The sequence below is a fragment of the Morone saxatilis genome, unplaced genomic scaffold (genome assembly GCF_004916995.1).
Source record: "Morone saxatilis isolate NCDOM2014 unplaced genomic scaffold, NCSU_SB_2.0 Contig7, whole genome shotgun sequence".
Classification (NCBI taxonomy): domain Eukaryota; kingdom Metazoa; phylum Chordata; class Actinopteri; family Moronidae; genus Morone; species Morone saxatilis.
The window spans coordinates 16,078,079-16,105,649 of NW_023340246.1; the positions used below are offsets into that span (position 1 = coordinate 16,078,079).

Genomic DNA, 27,571 nt, shown 5'->3' on the forward strand with positions numbered 1-27,571 from the left:
GAAGAAGGTACAGCCTAGAAAGGTGGTATGAAATAAAGTTCCCCCTCCCCCCCTTATTTCTCTCTCTCTCTTCCCCCCATCCATCCATCTCTCTCTCTCTACACTCCCATCCTCCCTCTTTTTCATCTCCTTCTATCTGTAGATCCATGTCCCTTCTCTCTCTCTCTCTCTCTGGTGCGCGTTCACAACACTAACCTTGGCTCGACGTCAGAGCCTGTGCAGCAGTGCAGTATAATGGGAGCGCAAGCAACCCAGAGCGCCTCATAGGGGGCTGCATATCGCTGCTGTATCCTCTGCTTGGCGCTCTCTAGCCCCTCTCCAACCCTCTCAAGTACCTCACCTTATAGCCCATGCTTGGGCTCCCCCCTCCTCACTGGATCCGTACCCTTCGATATGGATGTCCCGCTGTCCCTCGACCCGGAGGATTGTTGTTTCTTGGCGCAGTGAAGGAGGACAAGGGGAAGGGGAAGGAATCATGCCGGGACTGCTAATGGATTTAGGGAAAGCGCAAGTGACCATGCCGTGATCTTGCGCATCCAGGGCCGCCGTCACCCTGCCTTGCCCAACGACCGTAGAAGAATTACGGGGGAATCGAACCCGTGCACCGGGTGGATTAAACCACTGTGCATTTTTTTATAAACAACATGAAGATTACCTCCCATCATCTGATGATAACCAGTCTCGTTTTCAGGTCCAACCTCAGGCTGATCCCGCTTCTGCTGCTGTTTCTTGGTTACTCTCGCGGGATGCCACACGTTTTAAGATTTGGTAAGAATCTTGTTTGTTTATGATACGATATCATCTGTAAGCGATGTCCAGTCTCACGCACCGCCTGTATGACCACGGCCAACTGACAGTTACCGGATGCAAAAGCAGATTTATGGACACATTTTGTCCCTCGTTTTGTAATGAATTGTGTAGAGTTGGCAGAACAGTATTACCTGCACTCCAATGAATCATTTGTTCATGAATAGTTTACAGTTGTGTCTTTTACAATCTCTGTTTCTTACCTCTAGTTTGGGTGCTTTTTGTTTTTTACCGAGTGCATCACCATCAGGGATGAATGGTGTTTTTCCGTGAACCTTGAAACCGGTGTTACAGTAACTTTGAAAGAACCGGTAAAAGGAGCCCTCCTATGCAACAGTTCACAGATATGGGCAGCTGATGAAACTCAACAAAAACACATCTCCTCAGTATCCTCTCCTGTATCTCCCACGGCCCTTTTAAACTGCTCACACCCCGACATGTCCTCTGCAGTAAATGTTAACATGTAAACATTGCCCCTCCGAGTGCGGATCAATCACTCTGATCTGTCACAAAGGGCCAGTCAATACCCCGGGCACTGCTTTCCATCCCCTAATCCCACTGAACTACTATCCAATGGGAATTCACGTTTGTCTCATTGACACCGTTATTGGCTTTAAATTAAAACTGATAGTTCCGGGTGCACGGTGGCTGGCTGAGTCATGTTACACAAAGCTACACAAGTGAGACCACACAACAGTTTAAATGCACCAACCGACTCATCTCTCATACTGATGGTACTCAAGTGAAGCTCATTAGCCTAAAAACTGATTAGCCACTCCTCCTGAAGAACCACAGAACATCTCCTGACAGAAGAATGATAGAATGAATGTTGATTATCAGAGCACTTCTTCAATAGTTGCCACTACAGCGCGTTGTTGTTGATTTATAACTTTAAAACTGCGCTATAAACGCCTGTATTCCTCTGGGTGGCTGTGTTTTCTGCTCTCTGTTGAATGTACAGAGAACATCTTGGAGTGACAGGGGAGCACCCCTCCCCCCCAACCCTCCCCACCCCGAGAGCGGATGTCATCAAGTGTTGACAACACATCCTTACAATCCCCAATTCCCCCGAGGGTCCTGTTTAAGAGTCAGGCTGCGTCCAAGAGCTGGCGCTATGGCAACGGGATGTGCTTGTCTTCCTGCTGCATCCACAACCCCGAAGAGCGATTTCCCGTCTCACACGTTGTCTGACAGACGCCGGGCGTCTACTCGGCAATCCTTTTGGGTGGGTGGGGGGCTGCAAAAGTCCCTGCACGATAGTATTTGACACTAAAGTTAGCACCCCGGCAAATAATGAGTGAAATCCTGGGAGAAACAGTGCGGGATTTATCGATAGGATATTGTTAATTCTTGCAATTGATATCGCGGGGTTGTGTGTTTTTTTTAATATTTTGGTAGTGTCCGGCTGTAGATTTGGAGTCACTGTTGTCTCGCCATACCCAACATGTCGCCTATTCTAAAACGCTGGATCTGCAAGGCATCTGGCATCAGTAGCACGACAGACATAACCGTGCAAGATAAGGAGGTGATTCCTGTCACTGAGGTGTTTAGCTCGGAGGTAAAGCTCTTGCCTGCGGGGCTGGTGGTCGTGATACGGGTCTCTGTCCGTGGTCCTGCAGGCAGCCAAGGCATGGAGCTGGCTGTTCAGGACCACGGACAGAGACCCGGTCTATTGGCCTGTTGCAGGGAGCACAACGATCAGTGCCTTCTGCAAAAGCTTTAGTCTCTACAGCATCGTCTCTGTCAGTCTTGGGGCATCCACTTCACATCTCTCCGTTGTAACATGGCTCCGTTTCGTGTAGTGTAATTCATTCCCTTTAGAAGCGATGATATGCGTATCTGCCTGTGTTTGCTTGTAAAGGAGCTGAGTTTCTAACAGAGCCAGATAGACGATGACAGAGTTGTGTGTGCGTGTGTGTGGGTGATTTTTATCAAAAACTAGAAAATGTATGCCAGCGTGTGTAAGTGCGTGTGCGAGAGAGAAGAAATACAAAATTGCCTGGAGAGACAATGGAGCCTATTCGTTCCCACTTTCATGTGCATTTCCTGTCCTGCAGGATGTGCTTGCTCAGCAGATAATCCCAGCTGCTCCTGCAGGAGGCTGGCTAAGTGAGGAGGTCAGCTCCCCTGGGTCTGTCTGTTCCCTTCCTGCCCCAAGTTCCATTTTGCCCAGACAGGCGGCTCACATTGTACAACCACTGTTCTCCTGTCAGGCTGAGACCTTTACAAACACACACACACACACACACACACACACACACACAGTGTAACACCAAAGCATAGTCAGCCCTTTGTATTCACAGCATCAGTCTCACCATGTAGAGCGACAAGTGTCCGAGAGAAAAAAACAAGTGTTCTGGCCACCAGCTGCAGGCAAATATGCTGAGCTAATTTCCACACAGAATTGAATTATTGTGTTCAGTGTTCCTCGTTTATAAATCTTACAAGTAATTCATTTACTTTGATACTGAAATGGACCCGCTGCAGCCCTTACAAGGTGGAATAAAATACGCTTGAGAGAAGATTCTCGTTTTATAACAAGTTCACAGTAGCCTTTTGAGAGCAGAGAATGAGAACTTGTAGCTACTGATACCGCTAAGGGTCTCAGAGAAACAGAACAAAATGTTGTTTTTTCAATTGCCACTTCGGTTTTCTCTCCACTTCTATTCTTAAATTGTGGGCTAACGCAAAAGCTGTAAAAGCTCCACTTTAAACATGCAATGAACTCTCAACGCTTAGTGTTTTGGCACAAAACAGAACTTGTTATTGAATTTGCAAGTTGAATTATGGTTGACTCACTTGCTAACATTTTCCCTTTTTAAATTTTAAGATATTCAAATTGGAGAAACATCTGACCTTCCTGAAATAATTTGAATACTGTAGTATTTTAAGATGCTTCTACTGTCAAAGTTCAACCTTCGCATTTGTCATAGATGAGCAGTTAGAGTTCAGTGAGGTGGAAATTCAGTCTATATATCATTATGTGTCAGCCAACTGGAGGGCTACAATTAAAGGAGCTCAGATTACATTCTTCCATGGAAATAGCGCTATATGTGCGTGATCTTATTTAGCGTAACAAATGTTCCGTTATACAAACAATGAGTCATCACATCTGCCGTTCCATCAGAGCTAATTGAGTTTTACTTACAGACATGTGTCTAACTCATAAAACCGCCTCAGGAAGAAGTTGAAACTGAAGAAAAATCAACAATGAAATGGAGACAGTTCTTTAATTCTGATGACTGTAGTTGGTCTGCGGCTGTGAGGTTGAGTGATAACATTATCGCCGCCATCTTCAAACAGCACTGGCAGATGCAGAATGTCCCTGGGCTGTCAACTGCTGCTGAAAGCATTGTTGACTCAGAGATGCTCATTTTGTTTGTTTATTTGCTGTTTATGTTTAGATTTTCCCAGTACAGACATGTCTGGGATTATTTATGACTAAAACACAACATTGCTTTTCATTTTGGAAAGGAAATCAAGTTGTTTTTTTTTTTTTTTCAGTCCTCTGACAAAAGACACAATTTCCCTCTGGTGAACGCTATGTTTATCTAACTACTTCCACAATGCTGTGCCGGGATAAAGGTCCTTTATTGCGTTTCTAAAATTTAACACTCTTTTCATCCCCTTGACTGTGTTATGGTGGCGAAATTACAAGGTTGTCAAGAACAAGCAAGGGTAGAGAGAACAAATTCAAGGGGAGTTTGTAGTTAATTGACTTTATTTGCTTTTGCTTTCCGCCAGCTTGAATTATCAGCGTGCTGGAGTTTAGTTTGGGATTGCAGGAATTACGGATAACACCCTGTGCCCTGGCCCACTGCCAGCACGTTCACAGCAAACACATTTAAATAGGCACAAAGCTGCTTAAAATATTCATGTGTCACTTGGCCCCGCTATAGCTTATAGAAATATGAAACTATCTCCTCTCTGCTGGCAAATGATTTCCACGGTTTAAAAATACCCACCGTGGGTTTCAAGAACAAAAAGGAGATCTGTCTTACATTAGCATGCAGCACCACACATGAGCTTCAAGCAGGGAACTATCTAGATGGATTTTTTTTAAATCATGTTTACATTCCTGAGTCTTTGAAGGTCTTGCTGTCATGCCTCAGTTACAAAAGGGCTCAATGGTGATTAATTCAGGCTACAGATTTCTTGTCATTTTCAAGTGGAAAATATCTGTGAGGTATGAAATTAGTTTTCCTGTGCTCAGCATTTAGTCATTTTTTTAGATTTGCCAGCTATATTCCAAAAGTATTTACACGAAGGAGGCTTAGATGATTGACCTCGTTCGCAGGGTAGCCAGTTGTAGCGTAACCGCGTCTTTTGACACATTCTCCAGTTTTCAAAATCAAATAGAGTCCTATATTCTTCTACTGCCTCGTGGAAAGCTTGCCTTCTGAATTGGCATTCATTATTCACAGCCTATCACTCTTTGTCGTTGTCACTCAAGGATTTCCCTGGGTATCAGAAAGAGTTAGGGGTTATATGTGCAATTGTTCTGTGAAACTGTCCCTCGAGAAGAGCCCTGCAGCATGTCTTGCTGCCTGGTTGTCTGTCTCAGAGCTGGCTGAAGGTCAGAGATGAAAACGCTCACAAAGAATCTTTTTTTGTTGTTGCATCCTTTAACACATGTTGAGCTGTCCTCCTCACAATCCCACCAAGGGAGACGGGAGAAAATTTGAAGTCACTGAGAGGTGTAAGAAAAACAAGAGTGTTAGTTAGAGAGGAAAAAAGCAAGAGAGGGAGTCTGTGTAAAGTGTGAGCAGGAAAAAAAAGTCAAGTGAGTGTCGAGGCCAGCAGATACAGAGTAAAGATAGATTAGTTTGCCTCTGAGCAGTCCACTCTCAGCCCACTCTCAGTTGTGTTTTTTTTTTTTTTTGTATTACTGTTTTCTGATGGCTTCTGTGAAGAGAGACAGAAAGGACAGTAGAGAATGCAGTGGAAATACAGTGGGAGACCAGGAGTCATGCACTACAGCTCTGAATAAATGTCAGCAGTATAGTATTAGCAAGCTGAAAATTAGCCCGGGACTGTACAGATATGCATGAAATAGGTTTTACGGGGGGGGGGGGTAAAAAACATTGGTAACACAAATATCCTTGTAGGTCTCTTGGGAAACTAAACCCAAAATGTATTTTTATTAGGATATCATGAATTTATCTATATTGTCTCATTACATATTTGGCTGTCTCCACTTCCAGTAGACTGTAAACTGGTGGGAATCAATAAAAATCAATATGTTTGTTTTGCTAAGAGGAATAATGAAAAAAAAAAAAAAAAAAAACTGGCAGCATAGCAAGTAACCATTGCCAAGTTCCGGCTGGCCCCTCCTGTGTGTATTTATCACAGGTTTCCATCTGTGAGAATGCAAAAAAAAAAAGAACAAATGTGTACTATAAGCAGGATGTGTGGGATTGAATTAATAATATATGCTACTGTGAATTAATGACTACTTTAAACAGCGACAAGCTGCAGGGACTTCTGTAGGCCTGTATGGTATTTTGGTGTAGTCATTATCATATTTCTTCTTTCTAGATCTGTCCGACACGTTCCAGACTCAGTCGGACTAGTTCATTTACTCTCAGTGTGATATGCATTCTGAACTGGCGCTGCTTTAAGTGGTGTGATAAAGAGGCTTTCCGGGATATGGCGCCATTCTTTGCGTCGTATGTGGGTGTAATACGTGAGCCCTTTAACCTCAACTGTGGTAATTAACTATTAAGTGATTGCTTAATAGAGGCAAACAAGCATGGCTTGTCAGTAGTTTATTATGAAAGCTGGTGATGGTGCTAATTAGGAGCCAGAGTAAATGTTTACTGTATATTTGATCTATGCTTAATATATAGGAGGGTCATTGATTTCCTCTTGCTCGATGTGTTTGTTGCACGTAGGGCTCAGTGGTAAATACACATGTATCATTTCCCTCCAAATAAATGTTCGTTAAAGCTGATGCAGTTACATGTGAATTTCAAGCTCACAAATCAGATCTTCTGATGCACACCGTGAGTGAAAACATTGAATTCCAAACTACATAAAATTCAGAAGTCAATCGATTGCAGAAAGCCCTACTGCGTTGGCTATGATGTGAGGCACCGATCAGGTTAGGATGTTGTGATTCACCTTCATCTCCAGCCAGCTGAATAAAGGAGCAAGAGGAGGAGGGCGAGTGAAAGAGTTCAGGCTCCCATTGACAGCACAGCCGGTCGGATGTATGAACGTTTCTCTGTGTGAACCAATGACACAGGGGGAAATGGGCTCTGTGGGAGGACGTATTGAGGCAGGCTTACTTAAAATCATGTTCTTTGAATCAGCATGACACTCTATTGTCCACAATCCACCAGGGCTATGCAAAACGTCTCCTCCCGCTATGTTGAATTTCATTTCTCTGTCCTTACTCTTCTTTTGCTCAGAGGATTTTTAAATGTTTGTGCAGCTTTTTTTTTTCTTAGCAGCCTTCTTGTTTCTAAGGTATTTGTGAAAGGAAAGGTGGGAGAAGAATGCACGGGAAAGAAAGCATTTGTGTCAGCAGTAACTGATATAATTATAATTATTATTATTTTTTTGGCTGCAGTAGTCTCCATCAGGGTTCTGTTGTTAGTCGCCCACACTCAAAAAGACACACTTCACCATTTGTTTGATATGACCTTCTAATCCCACGTCATCCACACATACATAAAGCATTACGGCAGATTGGAACAGACTTGGATTGATTTCCCGTCTTGCATCTTTTTTTAAAAAAGATTTTGAGACATAAGGATGCCAATCGCCTCCTTTTCCCTCACACAGCCACCAATGATACCCACACCCTGCTGTTGCATGACAAAACATGACAAAAAGACACAGATTTCCTACCCAACAGGGTGTGAATGAATATGATTAATGGTGAAATAAACAGTAGACTGCAGATCAGAAGAAAGGTTAGAACAGGACTCTTGATTTTCCACCAATTTCACCTTTATTGTCTTTTTACATTTATCCTCAAGATCTTTTTACTGAGAAAAAAATGTGCATGCACATTTGAGGAACCTCATTATACAGTAATTTCTTCGTATCTTGTAGCCTCTGGCTATTCCCCTCTCTGAAGTCAGTGTGCAGGTCTCTTTCATTTCTTTCTCTCTCTGCTGCTCTGCAATTGCCTCTGTGTGTTTGTAGAACAAGCAAGACAAATTGACACACCTTTGCAGCAAAGTATTGACTTGTACCTGTAGCTCTGATTATCAGCTAGCTTGTGTACAGCAGTGGCTGATGGGAGGCTGATGAACCCAACCCAGGAGCTGACATTTTCCTGCCCTGTGGCTGAGGGAGAGGTGGGGGAGTGCAGGTGTCCGTTCAGGTCTAATAGGCCATCCATTCAGTCGTTTAATTGAGTGTCTTTTATCTGCCTCCAGTGACCTCTTTTATTCTCCATTTCTCCCTCTTCGTTTCCTTCGCTCATCCATTTTTTTTATGCCCCTCCTCCCTTTCTCCTTCCCTCCTTCCTAAAGCTCTCCTCTTTTTGGTTGTCTGACAGCACACCCATCTGCCGTCTTCTTATATCCTACAGCTTGCTCCGACTGAAGTCGTCACGGCCATCACCTGTTGTTTTCTAAGCACATTTGATAGGCTGTGAGGAAATGGTGTGACAGCAAGGTGCACTTTCAGCATCAAATCGATATCCAGAATCCAAAAAATATCTTTCTGTCCATTTTCCTTTCTCTTTTTTTTCTCCTTTGTCCATTTTCCCCCTTCGTCCTTTGCTGTCCTTCTCTGTGCGTCGTCTTTGTCTCCCTTTGGCTCTCAGCTTGTCTCCTGGTCCTTCCCCTCCACTTTGTTCTCTTGCACTATCATCAAGCCTTACTTTCCATCTTCCCCTGGTCTCAGTGTCCTTGCACACAAAGGACGAAATATGACATACACATTCCGGCCTTTAATTCCTATGGTACCTTTGAATTTAAAAGCAAAGAATATCTTTTCAGTCTCACATTTCTATTGAACTTCCCCAATCCTGGAATAGAACACTATACTGTAGCTCTTATCACCATGAATTACTTCACAGTGTGTCTATGGGACATGGTGCAGGACTTTATTTGACTTTTGTCTCACGGCTTATATTGTCTCCTCTATAGTCTCCATATTCTTCTCTTGACAGAAATGGCTTTGATGAGGCCGTAAAGATACTGTGTGGATTTACTGTGGTGAAAGAACTCTTTAGTTGTAATGCACTGGAAACCACTAGCAATGATTCTCCAAGTGATTTGTAATTTATTTTTTGAATGTAAGAAAATTATTGCCCGATCTACTGTATATATTTATATTTTACTTCATATATTTTTGGCATATTAAAGTCAGGGTTTACCAGCTTCTGGGTCATTGCCTGTGTAAAAAATGTTAATCACCTTCTCTCCGAGTATATCTAAATTTATGAAGATTAACAATTATTATAATCAGATTACTGAAATCCTGTAAAATGTCTTTCTCTCTCTCTCTCTCTCCATCGCCCTTCAAAAACCCAGCTGTGAGCATTAAAGAGCCGCCTCCTGAATTAATTCTTGACCTTTGGCTCTGACGGGAGATAACATCTGCCCTTCTACAAGAAAGAAAGTCTAATTTTACAGCCATTTTGTTCAAAATTACAATGGGAAGAGTGTAATACAGGGCCATTTTGATGAGCAGGAGAACGGTGAGAATTAGAATGAGAGTGGCAAAAGGGAGCAGGAAGGATGATAGAGTCTCACATAATTTGCTGTGACCTAATTGCATCATTATAAATTGAAGTTCTTTTTAGCTCCGTACCAAAGTCGGCTGCAAATGATATATGTTTAATGCATGTTAGAGATGTTGTAATTTTAAGATTATTCTACTCTCACTGTCTGATAGTGGTAGTTTCATGTCTAAAATGTAAATGTTCAGAAATTGCACAGTAGTGTGAGAGTCTTTTGGCAAGTACGCTGAGAGACAGTTGGAAATCCCGTTGCTTAACTTTCAGAGAGTTTTAAGACTCCAAGATTACTGTTAGTCAAGTTCTCATCTATATTTATTTTGGTGAGCAATACAGCTTGAGGTCTGGAGTATCCAGGGACACTCGAGACACCCAGTCCATCCTGCCTCATACTTCTCAGCTGCAGTGCCATAAATGGATAATAATGCCCAACTGGGTTTTATCACAATGGGGAAAGTGATTATAAACCAGAGATGCACATGCACATGCATTGTCACAATGTTCTCCAGGCTGGACTCCTGCCTCTCTTAGTCTGCAGTGGATAATTAGCATCTCTCACACGTGCTTAGGCTTGATTAAAACTCAGTTTACAGTGAGCAACGCTGTGAGGTCGCCATCTGTCACCTGCCGAGGCCACCATGAGATGCACTCTAGTCAGAGGGAGTGAGGAAGGCTGTGTGTGTGTGTGTGTGTGTGTGTGTGGTCGTTTGATAAAGGAGAAAAAAAGATGGGGCATAGAAAGAGGAATGGCTGAGACGGGGTGAGGCATGGAACATTAGGAAGCATTCTGTTCAGGAACTGGTCCCCCTCACTCCCTGGCCTGTGTATTAGAGCCAAATCACATATTTTCTGTGTTGGCAGAAAAAGCTCCTGAGTGCAGTTTTGGGATTTATATTATTTACTTGAACTTATAACCTTGCAGTTTTGGGAATACTCAGGTTTATACTTGGAAGTCCGATAGGAGGAGTGAAAGCTTTGAGGCTCATAAAACCCGCAGTGTGTGAAAGCCACTGTATTTTTCCCAAAATGTGTATCAATCAAATTTTTTCTCTAAAACATTATGTTTTCATGCCACAACTGCAATTTATAGTGCATCTTAAGCTCATGGTGTTTATCTGTTATGTTGATAATAAACTTAAATGCCGCATTTATTGACTACATTTACTTAGTGTGGGTTATTGTGGCAAGCATGATACCATTGTCATTGTTATATGCTAGTAGCCAATTTACAGAATTTATTTGTATGAATCTTGTTTCCATGGTAATATACTGGATATTTCGTGTACCCCGAGGTATTTGGGCAGATGGAAAGTGCATTCAAACTCTTAGCTTTGGTATCTGTCAGATACAGTTGGGGAAAAACATTCCTAAATTGTCCCACGGAGAAACGACATAAAGACAATTGAAAACTCTTTGCTTGCAAAGAGTGAAAATATTTATTGAAGCTTGACTGCTCTTCCTCAGGCAGCACTGAATGATGCCTGTAGAAGAACTGAAAAACGCATTGCAACCTTTCTGCATATTATTTTACAGCCGCCGTCTTCTGCTCTGTGTGCTTCTGTTGATTTGTGTGCATCAGAAGCTTTGAAAAACATCTGTACCCTTTGCAAGCAAGGAGCTTACAGTTGTCTTTATGTTGTGACTCTGTGCCTAGAAAATGTTTGGTAGTAACATAAAGTATATGTGATTTGTATTGAATGTTTTATCTCCACAAATAAGAATGACAATCTGGTACAATATTCCACAGACTGAAGTAGTTAGTAAAGTAAAGTAGTTTACTTGAGCATTTGAAAGAATTAAAGCTGAAACAACAACGTGCTAATCGATGATAAGTGGAGTAGAAAGTGGTAGCTATTTTGATAATGTTTAATTGTTTAAGTCGTTTTTCTAGCAAAAAGAAGTTCCAGCTTCTCAGTTGTAACACTTAATAGCAGTTCTTTGTCCAATGTGAACTAAATATCTTTAGGTTTTGGACTGCTGGTCCTATAAAACAAGCAAATTTAAGATATCAGCTTGGGCATTATGAAAATCTCAGTAAGTCAATCCAAAAAGTAAATGTCTAATAAAGTATTAAATCAATCAATAGCAATAAATGACACAGTGAAGATTGCTGCATAAGTTGCCACCGTAAACACAAGTATCTGTGTTTGTTGTAAAATGTGAATTGATGATTTCAGGTAATGAAATTGGGGGGGGGAAGTTTCTCCTGGGGAATGTGTCTGTACTGACACTACAAAACATGTGTTGGCCTCTCACTGTGTTTCTATGTTTGTCTAAGCAGGTAGTTGAAACTCACATGCATCTAGATGACACTCATAATCTCAGGAACAGACTTTATTATTATTTCTGTATATAGTGTGTGTGTGTGTGTGTGTGTCTTTGATGATACTACAGAACCACCATTGCATTTGACTCTAGCTGCGTTCCTATGTTTCTTTAAGGAGCTCATCTAATCTCGAGAGCAGACACATTTTTCTGTGGAATGTGTATGTGTGCGTATATCTCTGTGTGTGTGCAGGCGAGCGTGCGCACTTATGCATCTTATTTTCACAGTAGTATTTCTTTTCAGTTGCATTCACAATTTGAGAGCATTGGAGAGGTTGGAAACTGTGAGCAGACAGAAGTCATTTGGGACTTCAGCAATTCAAGGCCTGTGGAAGTGTACTCACAGTTTGGCACAATTAGTACCAAAAGGGGTCCCTGCTTGACAAATTAGCACACAAAATGTCAGCCGGTAGTTTAGCACATCCACAATGAGCCCTTGCAAATTAGCACATATTTTGAGGAGGGAGCTGGCACATTATTATGAATAGAGAGAGCCTAGCAAATTAGCACATCTGTTGCCAGCGCTCAGAATTAATACATGTTATATGATCACTGGTTTCCCACTTGGAGCTGGGTCAGGGACGAGGGTGGTGGCACACATTTCTAATTGAAGACTGTGTGTGTGCTCATTATAAGAGATTGATGAGATTGTACTTTTGGCATTGGTATAGCTAATTCTAACCCCAAGTCTAACTGAACTTTGTTATCTCGGAATGCCGCAGGCATGGGCTTTAAATTCTCACATCACTCACATTTCCCCCAGGTCTCAGTTGTTTCTTACCTGACAGGTTTGTTTAGGCTCAATCATTGGAGTGCGTGATTGTGTGTGTTCACACGTGTATGTTCAAGTGTGTGAGTCAGCCTGAGGCTTAGCATCCAGCAGTGGCAGGTGACAGTCCAGTCTAGTGTCAAGAGGCTTTGGGGTGACAGGAGTGATTCTATTCTGGAGAAAAACCACACAACAAGCCAAACAAGTCAGATAACAACAGCTAAACTGTTGATAACATAAGCTGCTTTCTAATGGTCTCATCTTCAGTTTCACTAATTCTAACAGAATGATTGATTACGTTATTGGTTCACTGTATTGGTTGGCTTGTTATTATCCTTATTTGATTTGTTTTAAGCAGTTTTTTGTTTTCAAGTTACTATAGCTTGGTCTTTCATGCTTTATAACACCTGAATTCCTATTTACAGATTTCTTGTCTATTCTTTAATGGGAAACACGTATTTCACTTGCTTTTTGTTGTTTTTGGCCTTGTTTCTCTCATTTGATTTAAGATCAAGTCTGGCTTCTAAATAAGTTTACTAAACTCAACCAAGATCTATATCAAGTATCTTCTGAGAAAATGTACCTCCATAAACCAAGTTTACTGCTTTCCTTATCTTGCTCCTACAATACCAAGGGTCTGCAAGATAATATCTCTGAGCCAAGGCCAGAGAAGCTGTAGCTGGCCAAATAATTCACTGTTATATATCACCTGCTACTGAAGGTATTAAAGCAGCGTTTGTCTCTGCCCATACATGTAGAATAGAATAAATAAAATGTCAGACCTCTGCTTTTAAAGAATTTTCTATGAGAAATAAGATTACACACCAGGACTGAAAATAGCTTTCAGAGGTGATTCATACAGACTACAATGATGATGGTTTGCTTGTGTGATACCATAGCACCGGTAAGCATCCTGCACAGTTGATGTCCACGGACAGATTTCTGGAGATCTTCAGGGAGAGAATTGGCCCTTGTGCAGCATAGGAAGGTCAGTCTACCACAAGGGGAGCTCCAGATTAATGACCAGGGGCGGCGACTCTCTGCAGGCCTTCATGCATCATGTCCCATTCACCGCCAAACATGTCAGGGAGCGCTCCCACTGGGAATTTCGGGGATATTTACGGAGCTTTTCCATCACTTTTGCCTCCTGCCTATTGGCTCCGAGCACCAATGCTGAAAGACGGAATGAGACAGAAACAGGCCACGGTGTTGGGGTGTGGTAGGTGGAGGTCTTAAAGCCTAACTGAGTGACTTCACTACCTGGGCCACTTGCCCTAGCGACGGGGTTGCTCTCTGGTTGCCATGGCACCCACCCTACAGCCCACCACCATCCTGCAGCTGCACTGCTGGTCATTAGTCACAGAGACAGGCCGTATGCACTATCACAACGTCCTCCGCCAATCAGCTGCACAGATTCCAAAACTGCCGATGCCTCTCAGCCATAGCATAGACGCATGAGTCACCATGGCAACATATCTGTCATCTCCCAGTGTACAACAGCATCGTTGAGTAGAGAGAGCTAATTATATTTTCATTCATAGTTTAGTGAGTTACCCCTTTTTTTTTGGTAGTGAATATACTCCTGTTAGTATTTACAGTGGACTGCAGTCACAGAAATATGGTGTTAGTTCTAATCTTTGTTCAGAGCAGCATGTGAGCCGTAGAATATGTTAAATCAAAAGTGATACACATTTTGATCACCATTCACAATTTAAAGGTTTGTCCATTACTGTTATTCATGATGTATCCTTCAGAGGTGAACAGTTTCTATTAACAGGAACTAATTTCAAATTGAGCTAATTTCCGAAAATAAGCCAATGACCAAGTTACTTTATAACGTTCAATCTAAAATGCACTTGATTAACTGTGAACAAACATTAAAAGGGAGTCAAATTTACATAGAGGAGGCGCCCTCCCACACTGCCTTTTCATTTCCACTTTCAGCTCAGGCTCTCTCTCACACACATATACACACACACGCATGCACACACCAAGACACTCAGATCAGCAGGCCTGTTTTCTCGTCATGGTGATTATCCAGCTCATAACTCACTCAGAGCTTTCATTTGCACTATAATTCACACCAGTCCCAATGATGGCGGCTCCATAATTCACACACACACTGATTATCTCAGCCGTAACTCACACACCTGCAATCAGACGGACCCCAACGCCAAGTAGTGAGGACAGATAGATGATACAAAACCGAGTGTTATTAGACTTTAAGCAAGATAAATATACATTACACCCAATACCAGTGTGTTTTCCAAAATGCAAAAAGTCCACTTTGGGAAGAAATCTTGTGTCGGATTCATCATTTAGTGTAAACAATAGCAGTGGATGTATCCCAAGCAAATCAAACAATAAACATTTTATTTTCTGCATGCTATCATTTTGCAGCGTAATGTAATGCTTCACATCCTCCTTGGAAATATGAAATGTAGCCCATTGTGGAATTAATTTAATGTTTCTGCTCCAAAGTGTATGATTTTGTTTTTTAAACCGGCATGTGCAAGGCATACCGTGTGCAAAAGAAATCGGATGAGCATAACTTAATACTTGTGTGCTTGTTGAACAGGCCTGTAGAGCTAAGGCTGTTCCCTCAGGGCAAAAGAGTAATAATTAACTATTAGGTCAGACTGACACGATTCCAATCATCTTTAATGGTGATTTTCGGGTATTCATTCTTTTGAAGATTAATGTGCTATTTCAGTGAAATGAAATGCCACGAATAGCAACGAATAGCAGCATGTTCACATTACATTGCTGTATAGCAGGAAGACTAACACATGAAAACCTCATTATTTTAGCTCAGCCATTGACAGTGAATCACAAAACACGTTCTTTGCAGGTTTACACCGACCTCTCATCTCACACTGCAACATCCTTCTCACTCTTCCTCCATTTTACCTCCTTCAGTTCTCTGCCGGACTATATATAAAAGAAACGCTATAAAATAAAGGAAGAACAACATATGGCTGTACAATGGTGACAGTGATAAAGCTCACTTCCCTAAGTTAATGACATTTTCTTTGCCCTCCTGCACTCCTTTTCTATCACTGCCTGCCATGGCCAGGCACTATTTATAGCCGCTGTGTCTATTATTGTACAGCTCTTTCTCCACTCCTTTTAAACAATGTGCCACTCTGTCTGTCTTTTTCTCTTCCATTCCCACTTTTCCCTCACTCTCTGTAATTGAATCGATAAACAGGCTTTAAACTTTTTTTTTTAGTTTTCAAGATTTCGTCAAACCAACTCTCTGTCCTCTGGGAGGACGAAAGCCGTGGATGGACTACTGAACCCTGCTCTTGACTCCGAGAGTGTTTTCTCAGAGCCGCTCTCACAACCCCCTTTCATCTCCCCCCACCCTCCCTCATTCATTCTCTTTTAAGTTGGATTTCTGTAAAGCTTTCTCACGATTTAGCTTTCGTAACGTGGGCTCGATTGTTTATTTTGGAAGTTGAAAGTAGTTTGACTCTACATCTGTTTTAGCTGTAGAAGTATTCTTTGTGAAACTTTAATATGCTACAGCATATTGCACCACCTACAACATCACCTCACTTCATACTAATGATGGTTGTGTGAAAATACTGCCATCATTCTCACTGACCCCATTAAAATGAAATATGTCCCAGCTGACTGGTTTGTAGACTAGATGGAGCAAAAATGTATATATTTTGAAAATGTTCCCATTTTTAAAAAAAAATGTAAATTGGATTGGAGTTAAATCTACTGAAGCATTTTGGTGCTTGTTAAACGAACGCAGGTAAATAATGTCTGGACATCTTGAATGAGACACGTTTATAGCGGGTCGGTTCGAACGTTGCTTCCCTTTTGTTTAGGATTCCGAACCACATTGATGGACCATCTGGAGCTTTAATCGTTTTTGTTCAGCTCAAAATAATTGACAAGTCTGAAGGGAGCCGTTTTAAGTTGACAACACCTTACTTTGCGGCAGTAATTATATTGTCTGGCTCGCACAGCATGGTGTAACAGCAAGTATTGTTTGTATTTAGTGTTGAGGCTTTTACTTTGTCAATTAATGAGCATCACAAGGTGTTATTCATATACATCCAAACGGTAAAAAGATTTCTCAGGCAGGCACAGCATGAAACTCAGGAAGCTCTTCCATTTAAAAAAAACAACAAAAGTAACATTTAACTATGATGCAGATATAATAATTTGATCTTCTGAGTGTAATCTAAAAAAATTTTTTATTTCTGACTTGGTTGGCCTTCTCCTTCTGTGTCTCTGTTTGTCTGTTCTTGCATCTCTTTCTATACCACTTTAAATGCGGATTTCTTTCTTTATCCTCTTTGCTACGATTTGTCTGCTTCCCACGTTCCTGTTTTTCTTTGCTCTTCTCTCAATTGAGAATCACTGAAATCAATGGGACAAAATGGTAGAGTGAACCTGAGTGAGGGAGTTAAAGAAGGGCACCCACCCCTGAACTCACCTCCCTATGTAACTGATTGCCTATAATTACACAGACGACTGCCACAGAATGCAAATCATATGAGATCCAATCGCCAAATCTGCACCGTTAATCAGTTTCATATCAGTATGTGACTGAGCTGTGTAAAGCTGTGAACACAATAGCATCAATAATATGAGGCTACAAATACTGAAGTGTTAAAAATGATAGCACTGCTTGGGCTGTAATTGCCTGCATCGTATCGATCTTTATTTGAATGTTACTCGTGTTAAGGAATCTATTGCAATTTGAGGAGGAGGAAGTGACTATTCAGAGGGTTCTCGGCTGATTTTATTTTTTTTGTTTTGTTTTTCTTAACCCTCAGGAGGAATATTTGAATCCATTGAGAGCGGCCCCTCTGGAGCAGAGGAACTAGCCTTTAAATTTGCCTTGAACACAATCAACAGGAACCGCACCTTGCTCCCCAACACCACGCTGACCTATGACATCCAGAGAATAAACATCTTCGACAGCTTTGAGGCCTCCAGGAAAGGTGAGTTAGGTGGCATGGGAAGGTCTCCAACGCATTTAAGAAATGTATTCTTAAAGGTCCAGTGTGTTAACATTTAGAGGGATATATTTGCATACATGGAATATAATATGCATAGATATGATTTCATTAGTGTACAATCACCTGAAAATAAGAATAGTTGTGTTTTCGTTACCTTAGAATGAGCCAGGTCCTCTCTACAGAGGCCGCATGTTGAACCGCCATTTTTCTACATAGCCCAGAATGGATAAAACAAACCCTGGTTCTAGACAGGGTTTCACACTTGGTTGAGTTAAGGGGTTTCAGCTGGTTGCAATATTCTAGATACCACTAAATCCTGCACACTGGTCCTTTAACAGGTTTTGAGGAAACAAAGGTAGTGCAAATGGCTCCACTTTTAAAAGAGGACATTCATTTGAGTATGAAGTTTCTGCAAATCATTAAAAATGTTTGCTATTATTTGTAACAGCTCACAGATTATGTGAACTGAACGTGAACGACCAAAGATTGGAGTCAAACACAGAAAGTCAGTTTAGACATTCATTGTGTCTGAAATTAATTCCTGTTTACTATATAGTACACTGTGTTTGCTGTCTGTTAATTTATTTGAGTGTGAAATGTATGCACAATACCGTATAGAGCCCTCAAGGATTAGTGGGCATGGCACAGACACTACTTTCAATCCCCATATTGTTATGCGTAACATTTGATAGATCCAAAAATTATAGCAGCTCTACAGCTGTGTGATTAATATGTGTCTGTAATCTCTATTTACTGCACACTATAGAGTAAATTATTCAGTGTTTATTTTGAAAGGAGTAGTGATTGAGGAAACGAGGTAGTGATTTGGGACACAGTCACTGAAACACTCAATACAGCTTATACCGTCAGAACATCCACAAAGGCTTGACAATATATTTTTATGATAGGCTATAGTTTACCAAGTTGAATGAAATGGTAAAAAGCTTGCCAGTGTCCTTGCAGCAGATTGTTATTCACACTGACGGTACATTGTGGGGTTTTCTTGTAAATAAAGTTGCTGTTGACGTGTTACTCACCAAAACTCAATGTATGTATCCTTGAGGTCTAACAAAGCATTTCCTTCCTTATAAAACATTTACAAAGCCAATTTTATTAAATTGAATTTTGACACTTTATATCCATGTTTTCCTTGCTAGCAGTCTTATTCTTCCTTATGGTGGAATATTGTAAACTATTGACAGAAATGTGTACTCATCCCCCATGTGCTTATCTGTGTCCATGTGTGACACACATGGACATTGATTATCAGTGATCATTATCAAGCACCTGTTCTGGTTAGGTATTGTTTGTTTGGGGTGACGTGTGGGGCAAAAAACTGAACACCAAAATAATTTAGAAACAGTAAAATTTAAAAGCTCAACAGAAACATTCACTTGACTTGTCGCTACTTCTGCTTCCTACCTCACCAGCATGTGATCAGCTTTCCCTCGGGGTGGCGGCCATTTTTGGCCCCTCACACAGCTCGTCAGCCAATGCGGTCCAGTCGATCTGCAACGCTTTGGGAGTGCCCCACATCCAGACCAAGTGGAAGCACCAAGTGTCAGACAACAGGGACTCGTACTATGTTAGCCTGTACCCCGACTTCTCCTCCCTCAGTAGAGCCATCCTCGATCTGGTGCACTTCTTCAAATGGAGAACCGTCACGGTGGTGTACGACGACAGCACAGGTACAGGTACAGTTGGTGTCTGTCTTTATCTTCCAGTGGTGCTTTTGTTTTGCATGATGAGTGTGACAGTGTTTACAACCTGAAGTCTTTACACCCTAAAATGTCCAGGAAAACAAGAGGTACCAGGTGAACTACAAAAAGCAGCACTGCTGCTCAGAGTTCAGTGTGTGCTTTGTAACCTGTCAAGTTAATTCAGAAATCAATAGCTTACTGTTCTGCCCCAGTCCTGCAGGTGCTGCCCATGTCAGTCTTCCAGAAGAGTGAGCAGCAGCATAGAAAAAAAGAAAACCACATTACCCAGAATGACCCAATGTCTCTTCAAATTAATGCAATGCAGAATTGTAGTATGTGGGGGCTGACAACAGCCATTAATAACACACATAGACACTTGATCTCTGAGGGTGGCTATCAAATGTGTCTGTGAGCCATTTCGTCTATGCTGTGACTTTGTGGAGTGGCTCGTAATATGCATTTTAAAACACGAGTCGTATTTTAGTCAGAGTGCAGTGATATTTTTATGAGGTAAAGTGTAATCGCTCCAGAGAAGATAACAATATTCAAATGCTCATTCGCAATTTACGAGCTATTTGGCATGATGTGGTTGACAACTTAATGTAAGTAAATTAGATAGAGTTGAGAGGAGGTTTGAATTTTAGACAGGTTGCATTATGAATTCACTCCCCACTCTAGGCAAATGAACATCGTCTTAGTTGACATCCTAAATTGCACCACTAAATAGAAATTTAAACCCTTTTCTGTTCCTTTTAACAACTGCCAGTAACAGTTTTACTGCTGTTTCACTTCCACCTCCAAATCTCTACTTTTACATCTGTTGCGTCGATGTCAGTAAACAGCTAATCCTGCAGCATGCTAGCATCTGTACGTTAACCTCGGATGATATCCCAGTGACTCGTCCCACTTGTCACATAATTCAGACTCCTCTCCTTGACCTCTCGTCGCTTCCTGCCTCGGAGCTCAGTACGTTAACACCCTCATTCTCCAGGAAACTGCCCCAGTGAGATGCCAAAAGGTGACCTCTCGCCTCTCTCTCTCTGTCAGATAGGAGCGGCTCGAGCCTCCACTGTGGAGCATTTCTGCTGTAACGCACCTGACGCCCTGAAAAGTGTGACAGCTGCATAACCGCGTTGCTTCCCCCCACCGCTTCCACCTGGTCCCAGGCTGTAATCACACAGCTTCATGCTCTAGGGCCCCGCAATGCTGATTGGAGCCTATCTGACGGCTGGCAGGAAAAACTATCAGAGGGGATAAAATATTCACGCACAGCCGTTAGAAGATCCAGGGGGAAAGTCTGAAGGCATTAGCCAGAGCCCACAAACATCTACACTGACAGTGTTTCCCAAACGTTGAGCTCCCTTGACAGATTCTTTTTTCTTCCTTAACACCTCCCAAAGTGTCAGTACGAACAAAAACAAGGAGACGCAGACATGCCCTAGAGTAGGGATCTATTGGGATTACCTGGGGAAAGCTCTGGGAGGTTCAGTATTCCTCCCTACAATGTTTCCTTTCACAACAAGACCTGCATGTTCCTATTTCACACCAATCTTTCTATAGGCTTCAGGGAGACCCAGTCCCACTCACAGTAAGACCATTAAACTGCTCACCCAGCACTTCATTTCAAAATAAAAAATAGGCTGAGCTATCTTAAAGTGGTTCCACTGAAAAAAAAAAAAAATCCTATCTCTCTCCAGTTCCCTCTCAAACTATCCTCGCTGCTCCATCCATTTTTATACCCATGACAAGTAATCATCTCTCCCATCAATCCAGCCTCTTTCATCCCTGCACTCTGAAGTTCTTTACTGAGGGAGAAACTCATTGTAATCTCATCACAGTATCTCCCGGAGAGCTTTCTACCTGAGCGTGTGGTCGAGAAATGAAAGGTGAAGATTGTAGCTCAATATGTGATGGCGGCATCAGGCTCCCTAGGGGCAAGTACAAGCTAGGCAAACAGAGGCTCTCTCATCAGAGCACATCTGAAGTGTGTGTGAGAGAGACAGGAGAGGCAGGATTGACCACGGCTTTCCATCAGTTTAAAATTGAACCTATTCCATGTTACTGTATGGCATCATGGAAGACGAGAGTGTCTCAACATTTGGGAGGCTTCTGTAGGATTGAAAGTTTCTGTAGGCGGGTGCAGATCGAGGTTCTTTCCATTTTGTGCTTTTGGTACAAAAGAGTGCAATGTGCTGGGTTGGTGTTAAATTCTCTTGATAGGTCTGTAGCAGTCTGTTTGCTTGCCAAGCATGAGTAGGAGGATCAATAGATTCTGGATTAGGAAGCCATGCATATGAGCCTTTTTCTGCTGAGAAAACCTGAATCCATTTGGTTTTTGTGGTCTCCTCAGAATCAGAGATACTTCAAAATGGCAGGAGATCAAACACATTATGTTGCTGCATCTTTTGAAATTCCTCTTTCATGTTATATGTATCCTCTTTGTCTGCAGGTCTCATTCGACTGCAGGAGCTGATAAAGGCACCGTCACGATATAACATTCGTTTGAAGATCCGACAGCTGCCCACAGAGACCAAGGACGCCAAGCCACTTCTGAAGGAGATGAAGAAGGCAAAGGAGTTCCATGTCATCTTTGATTGTGGACATGAGATGGCTGCCTGGATCCTAAAACAGGTATGAGCTCAGCTTAATGAGCCATGATAGTTGATTTGAGTCACTGCAAAAACTGAACCTGGGGGACTATTGATGGCGCTCCGAAGTGATAAATGTTAAATGAGTGGATACATGAATAATTATGAAATTTATAGTAATATGAAGAAATTGTGTAAAAATATAAATTAAACAGTAGTCTTTGAAATTATTAAACATGAATTGAAGTGACATGAAATAAAACCTGACATGAAATAAAAGTGTCATTGATATAAATGCCAATATGATACGAAAACAGACTTTTGAACTGGGTCGATATTCATATGTTGAGTTTTAATCACCTCTGCAATTGTTTCACAAATTGTTGATTCATTTATATACTTACACAATTTAGTCATATCATAATTTATTTCATAATATCTTCTTTATTTGTTTAAAATTGAATACTTTGGTGTTCCATAGTCCTCACCTTTTAAGTTCAGCATGTGAATACTAACAGCACTTAGGTTTATGAAACAGTCTGCTACATTTGTGTATACAATGAGTAATTGTATTAAAGCATTTTTAGAATTGAATTAAATTGAATTAACTGCATTCCCAAAATGTACATAGTTTTCTACTCATAGAAACACAGTCTCAGTACTAAATATATATAATATGGTTCATTCATTATGTATATATACATATTTAAAATAACAAGTTTATATGTGGTCCCACTCTCACTCTTCCTCTCTTTAAGCACCGATGCAAATGATTCAAATACCGTCTTTCTGCTCTGTGCATCTTTAATCTCTCAGTAGAATATTAGATCTCTACTACTGACCCGTCATAATGGATGCTCTCCATTGTACAATAAAGGTTTTTTAATTAGAAAGTCTAATTCTGCTCACAGGCATGTTAAATTCATTTAACAGAGGCACATTATTTATGAGAATGGTGGGGGTTCGTATTGAATTGAAGTCTTCTCGCACATCACACTGCTTGATTTCTCTATATATTTGTTTATCTACGGGAAGCAACAAGAATTATTATTTATTGATGGTGAATACTTGGTAGGCACAACAAAACATATACTCTGTGTCAGCAGCTCAATTCACTTCCTCTCCATCTGCAATACTTCGTGATGGCAACTCGTTTTCTCGACTGTAAAGACCCGTAATAGTGTGCTCACAGAAAATAACAAAGACATGGGAACGTTTCATGTTTTTTTTCTTCTTTTGCCTCTTCACATAGAGAGAGATAGCTGTGAAATAAACAGAATCACATCAGTACAACATGTGTGAAAAAATATTTTCTCAAAAATCCTCTTTCCAAATGTGTCATTTGAGCATTTGTAAAAGAGCTATTACTCTCCTGTTACTCTTATTTTAACATAAATGTCTCCTTCAGGGCTTGGTTGGGTGGCAGATTAGATGACACCATCTCATTCTGTGTGTAATAATAATTCAATATATGGATCACCAACCCCACCTGGCCATCCTATTCAAATTGGTCTGGTCTCTTTTAATGTGAAACTTTTTTTCTCTCGACTGACTTCCTGGCCAGCTATGAGATGTTAGTGTTAAAGTGACTATACAGGTTCAATAAAAGCAAAATAAAAAATGGAATGAAATGAATGGAGTAAAAGGCTTTTTAAGCTATTAATGTTTGATTTTTAGTTACTGTTCTTTTTCCCCTGTAGGCCCTGGCCATGGGTATGATGACAGAGTACTACCATTATATTTTTACTACCCTGGTGAGTATGCTGGCACTTCTGTTTTTAATTTAATAAATGCAATTACATTACATTTTTTGCTATCAACTTGTGTGTGATTTGAATGGTTTTCATTTTCTGGGTTTATTGTAGTGTAAACATTCACCTGTTTTTGCTTGTTGCAAAGCAAAAATACATCTGACTGCGTGTCTGATAGCAGTTTTTATTTTCTGAGAATAAAATTGAATATGACTCAACTGGGAACCAGATGAGGAAAAACATGTTATTATTTTCAGTTTGTGTGAAAGCTTGTGGGAACCTGAGCAACAATCTGAATTTGTGCTGATGGAAATAGATGGCCATGAAAAGCTGACTCATTGTCGGGTAGTTGATTATAAATATATTCATTGCATTTTAAAGTATCAGTTGTGAAACTTTGGTTTATTTTCCAAATTCCGCACCAACCCTTTCACCCTGCCTGGCTGTCCACAACCCTGAGTATAGGAAACAAAAGTAGTTGGATATATTTTACTCTGACTCTGGCAGCGATTGAAGTTCTGCAAAGTTCTTTGATCTAGCCACTACAAAGATTACTTGCTACGCTCCAGATGAACAGCAGCACATCTTCACTGAGCCCAGAGAACAGAAGACTGAGAGCTCAGATAACAGCCCTGAGCAAATGAGACTGTCACCCATTTGGTCCATTATAGCCCTAACAAACAAATGGCATGCTGTGAAAGGCTGAGGGAAAGGTCGGAGAAAACTGACCTGAAAAAAACATTTTACAGTGCACAGGACATGTAAGTATCCCTTGCGTATCCACATAAGAACCTGGCTAGATGAAAGGGGAGTGAGTGACAGCAGGTATGTCATTGGGAAAGGAAAGAGAATAGTGATTATAGGCCTATTTCAGTGGCATGCTGCTGCTTGTCAGGGTGGAAACATGCCTACTTTAACATCAGCCAGAGTTTGGCAGGTTGGAAGCCACTGTGCTGGCCAAAGCTGCTGTATACTGGTACTAAGCCATCCATGCTGCTTTCGGAATAGGACAGCAAACATTGACCGTGGCACCCCCATTCTGCGTCCATCACCTGCTGTTGCTCTGTCAACTGTGTTGTTGCATCCCAGAGACATCTGCCTGGTGAGATGCCAGACATGCTGTATGCAGGACAATTGGGTTGTCCTTTCACTTCCACATGATAGATGGCAGTCCCCCAAAAGCCTGCCTGTAACCTTGAAAGACTTGCCTTAATCAAGGCTACTGCCTCAGCATGAGATAGAATAACTCCTGCCATACCTTCAACTGTGCTCCTCGCTCTCACTTCCTTTACTCACCTGACTACTTTTAATTATTAAAGATAGACAAGAGATGCACAGTATAGAGGTATACAAGCAAAGATGAAAGAAAAAAATTATTTATGCAGCTCAAAACTTTGCTCTTTATGTATCCAGGACCTTTTTGCCCTCGACATGGAACCGTATCGCTATAGTGGAGTCAACATGACGGGGTTCCGCATTCTCAACACAGAAAATTCTCAGGTGTCGTCAATCATCGAGAAGTGGTCAATGGAGCGGCTACAAGCCCCACCCAAACCGGACTCGGGCCTGCTGGATGGATTCATGACGGTAGGCATAAACCTTTTTATGCTGTTTATGTAATGCACACGTTATGCTGTGTATGCAAAAACAGGCTTATACTTCATCCCTGTGTGTCCAAATAACCAGATGAATTGGAAGCCATATGTAATGTAATGGCACGTTTCAGGGCTTTATGCTGCAGGCACTTGTGTTCATATAGAATGATCTTTATGAAGCTATAGGTGAAAAAAGAAAAATCAATGTTTTGAAATATACAATATTTTTAGAGGAGAATTAATAAACCAGTTGTCAATCTCAAGTTTCATGGCGCAAGGCTCCTGGGGTGGGCACAGAACGCCCTCTTCGTGGAGCCTTTGGGTTGGTGCTCCTGGGTCTAAATGCTCAGTAATGAGCCGGTGTGAATGGTAATAGCCGTTTATCTGCCCTCCTGCCTCTCACAACTCTCCTCTGGGAGCGTGGCCAAAATATGACAATCTGTCAGTGCTCATGCAGAGAGGGGGAACAAATTGGATGGAAATTATGGCCTTGGTTTTTTAGGATGGCTTCCAAAAAAGCAAGGGATAAGGTGATTTGAAAGTGAAAAAGGGAATGGAGCTCGTCATGGACATTCAAGGTCCCTCTCTGGGTCTGTTGTTGTAAACAGTCAATTTACTCCACCTCCCTCACAACACCTTCCTTGCAGACAAACACCTTTTTTTCCCCTTTCAGCCAGCCTTTATTCTTCTCGACAGATTTAAGATCTGGTATCAGGAATTGGTGTAATGAAAGAGGACTCGTTACATAAAAGAAAAAAAGGACACACTGCATGGTGCCTATTCATATATTTTTCACAGCCTTAATTCGTGCTTACATGTGATGAGAAACGCGACAAATAAGCAGTTATAGAAATCAATGAGTTTTTAATTTACTTTCCCAAATAAAGCCATGTAAACATATCATAGTTTACTAGCATAGCTTATTGTAATTTTTCGCCAGAAACATACAGTACTTACTGCTGTAAATATAGAAATATCATATTTAATTTCCCTCAAACAACAGTTTGTGCATCTTTTTCCCTAAGCAAAGCAGTTGTGTATGCGAAAAGATTAATGCAACGTACAAAGAGGTTAAATCACTTGAATTTTTTCCCTCGACCGGAAATTAATGGATATTAGTGGAGAATGTTGAATTGATTAATTACATTGCATGAATCATTTTGTCAGATCCTATAGTACGTATTGACATATCTCACTGGACTAGAACCACCGTTAAATAATAAATATTATAATACGTCCAGAGGCTCATGCAAGCTTGATAAAGTACTTCATTAGAGTGCTCTATTTATAAATCCCGGCTCTAATGTATTTTATTCTTTAGAGTGTTCAACCCTAAGAGTAATCTTTATAATGAGTGAATGAAGAAATAGCAGAATACATATAAAAACATTGTCATTTTAATGGTGTAATAAAGGCATTATGGAGAGCATTATTTTAAATAAATAACCTCTACCTACATTATACATGTATGGGTTAAAATAACATTTCTCTACATCTCAAATGTGGTAAATTAATTTATAGATTTGCCTGACATTTCTGTTACAGTGCTCTGGGCTGAGAAGCCACCTTGAAGGGTATTATTAAATTAGAGCGAGGGAGGGCTGTGGCAGCCGGCGTTTGACCTTCCACCCTGACCCTCCGTCCAGGCTTTTATTTCCTCTCTCTCTCTCATACCTTCCTCTCATTCTCTGCAACACAGAGGCCTTGCTGGGCTCCGGGCTTGTTTATGCTCTGTGACCAGGCAACAGTTGTGTAGCAATGGTTACCAGGACAACGCTGTCCGTGTCACCTTGTGATTTCATGAAGGATTGATTGACTGAGATGGAAGGAGGAGGAGGATGAGGGTGAGGGGGATGGGGAAGGTGAGATGGTGGCAGCAGGAGGGAGACTGATGAGGTAGAAGAGAATGGGCAGGAAAGATGGGGGTGGGAGTGTTACGAGCTTTGAGAGGTGCATGCGATTTTTTCTCACGCCACTAGGCTCGCATTAATGCAGGGTAGTGTATAATCACAGTGACACTCTGTGCCTTGGGTGAGGCTGAGTGTTGTCTCAGGGAAGGATGCATAATGAGAAGTCCCTCCTTGGCCCAGGCAGGCTCACAGCCACAAACACACTCGGCCCCTGCCTCTTACCTCTGTTTGTCAGAGGTATCTCTGACAGGGAGGGATGCATAATAAGAGGAGAGATGCTAATTAGTCCAGTTCATTTGTGTGTGGACGTGCAAGTGTGGGTGATCTAGCTTGTCTATTTGTGTTGAGTCTTTAAACCATATCCCTAGAGTAATTTAAAGCTCAAATTGTTATAACCCTCCACAACCTCTTTAACGAACGATAGATAGATAGATAGATAG

General features: G+C 41.4%; 1 protein-coding gene across 1 annotated transcript in view; it reads left to right on the plus strand.

The window, feature by feature from the left end:
* The first annotated feature begins 269 nt into the window (after positions 1–269).
* grik2 (glutamate receptor, ionotropic, kainate 2) overlaps positions 270–27,571 on the plus strand; it is a 56,132-nt gene continuing 28,830 nt past the window's right edge. The window contains exons 1-6 of the mRNA XM_035679326.1: positions 270–768; positions 17,402–17,569; positions 19,018–19,275; positions 21,737–21,918; positions 23,576–23,629; positions 25,040–25,213. Coding sequence (XP_035535219.1) covers positions 645–768; positions 17,402–17,569; positions 19,018–19,275; positions 21,737–21,918; positions 23,576–23,629; positions 25,040–25,213 — 960 coding nt within the window. The 5' untranslated portion in view covers positions 270–644. The remainder of the gene's footprint in view (positions 769–17,401; positions 17,570–19,017; positions 19,276–21,736; positions 21,919–23,575; positions 23,630–25,039; positions 25,214–27,571) is intronic.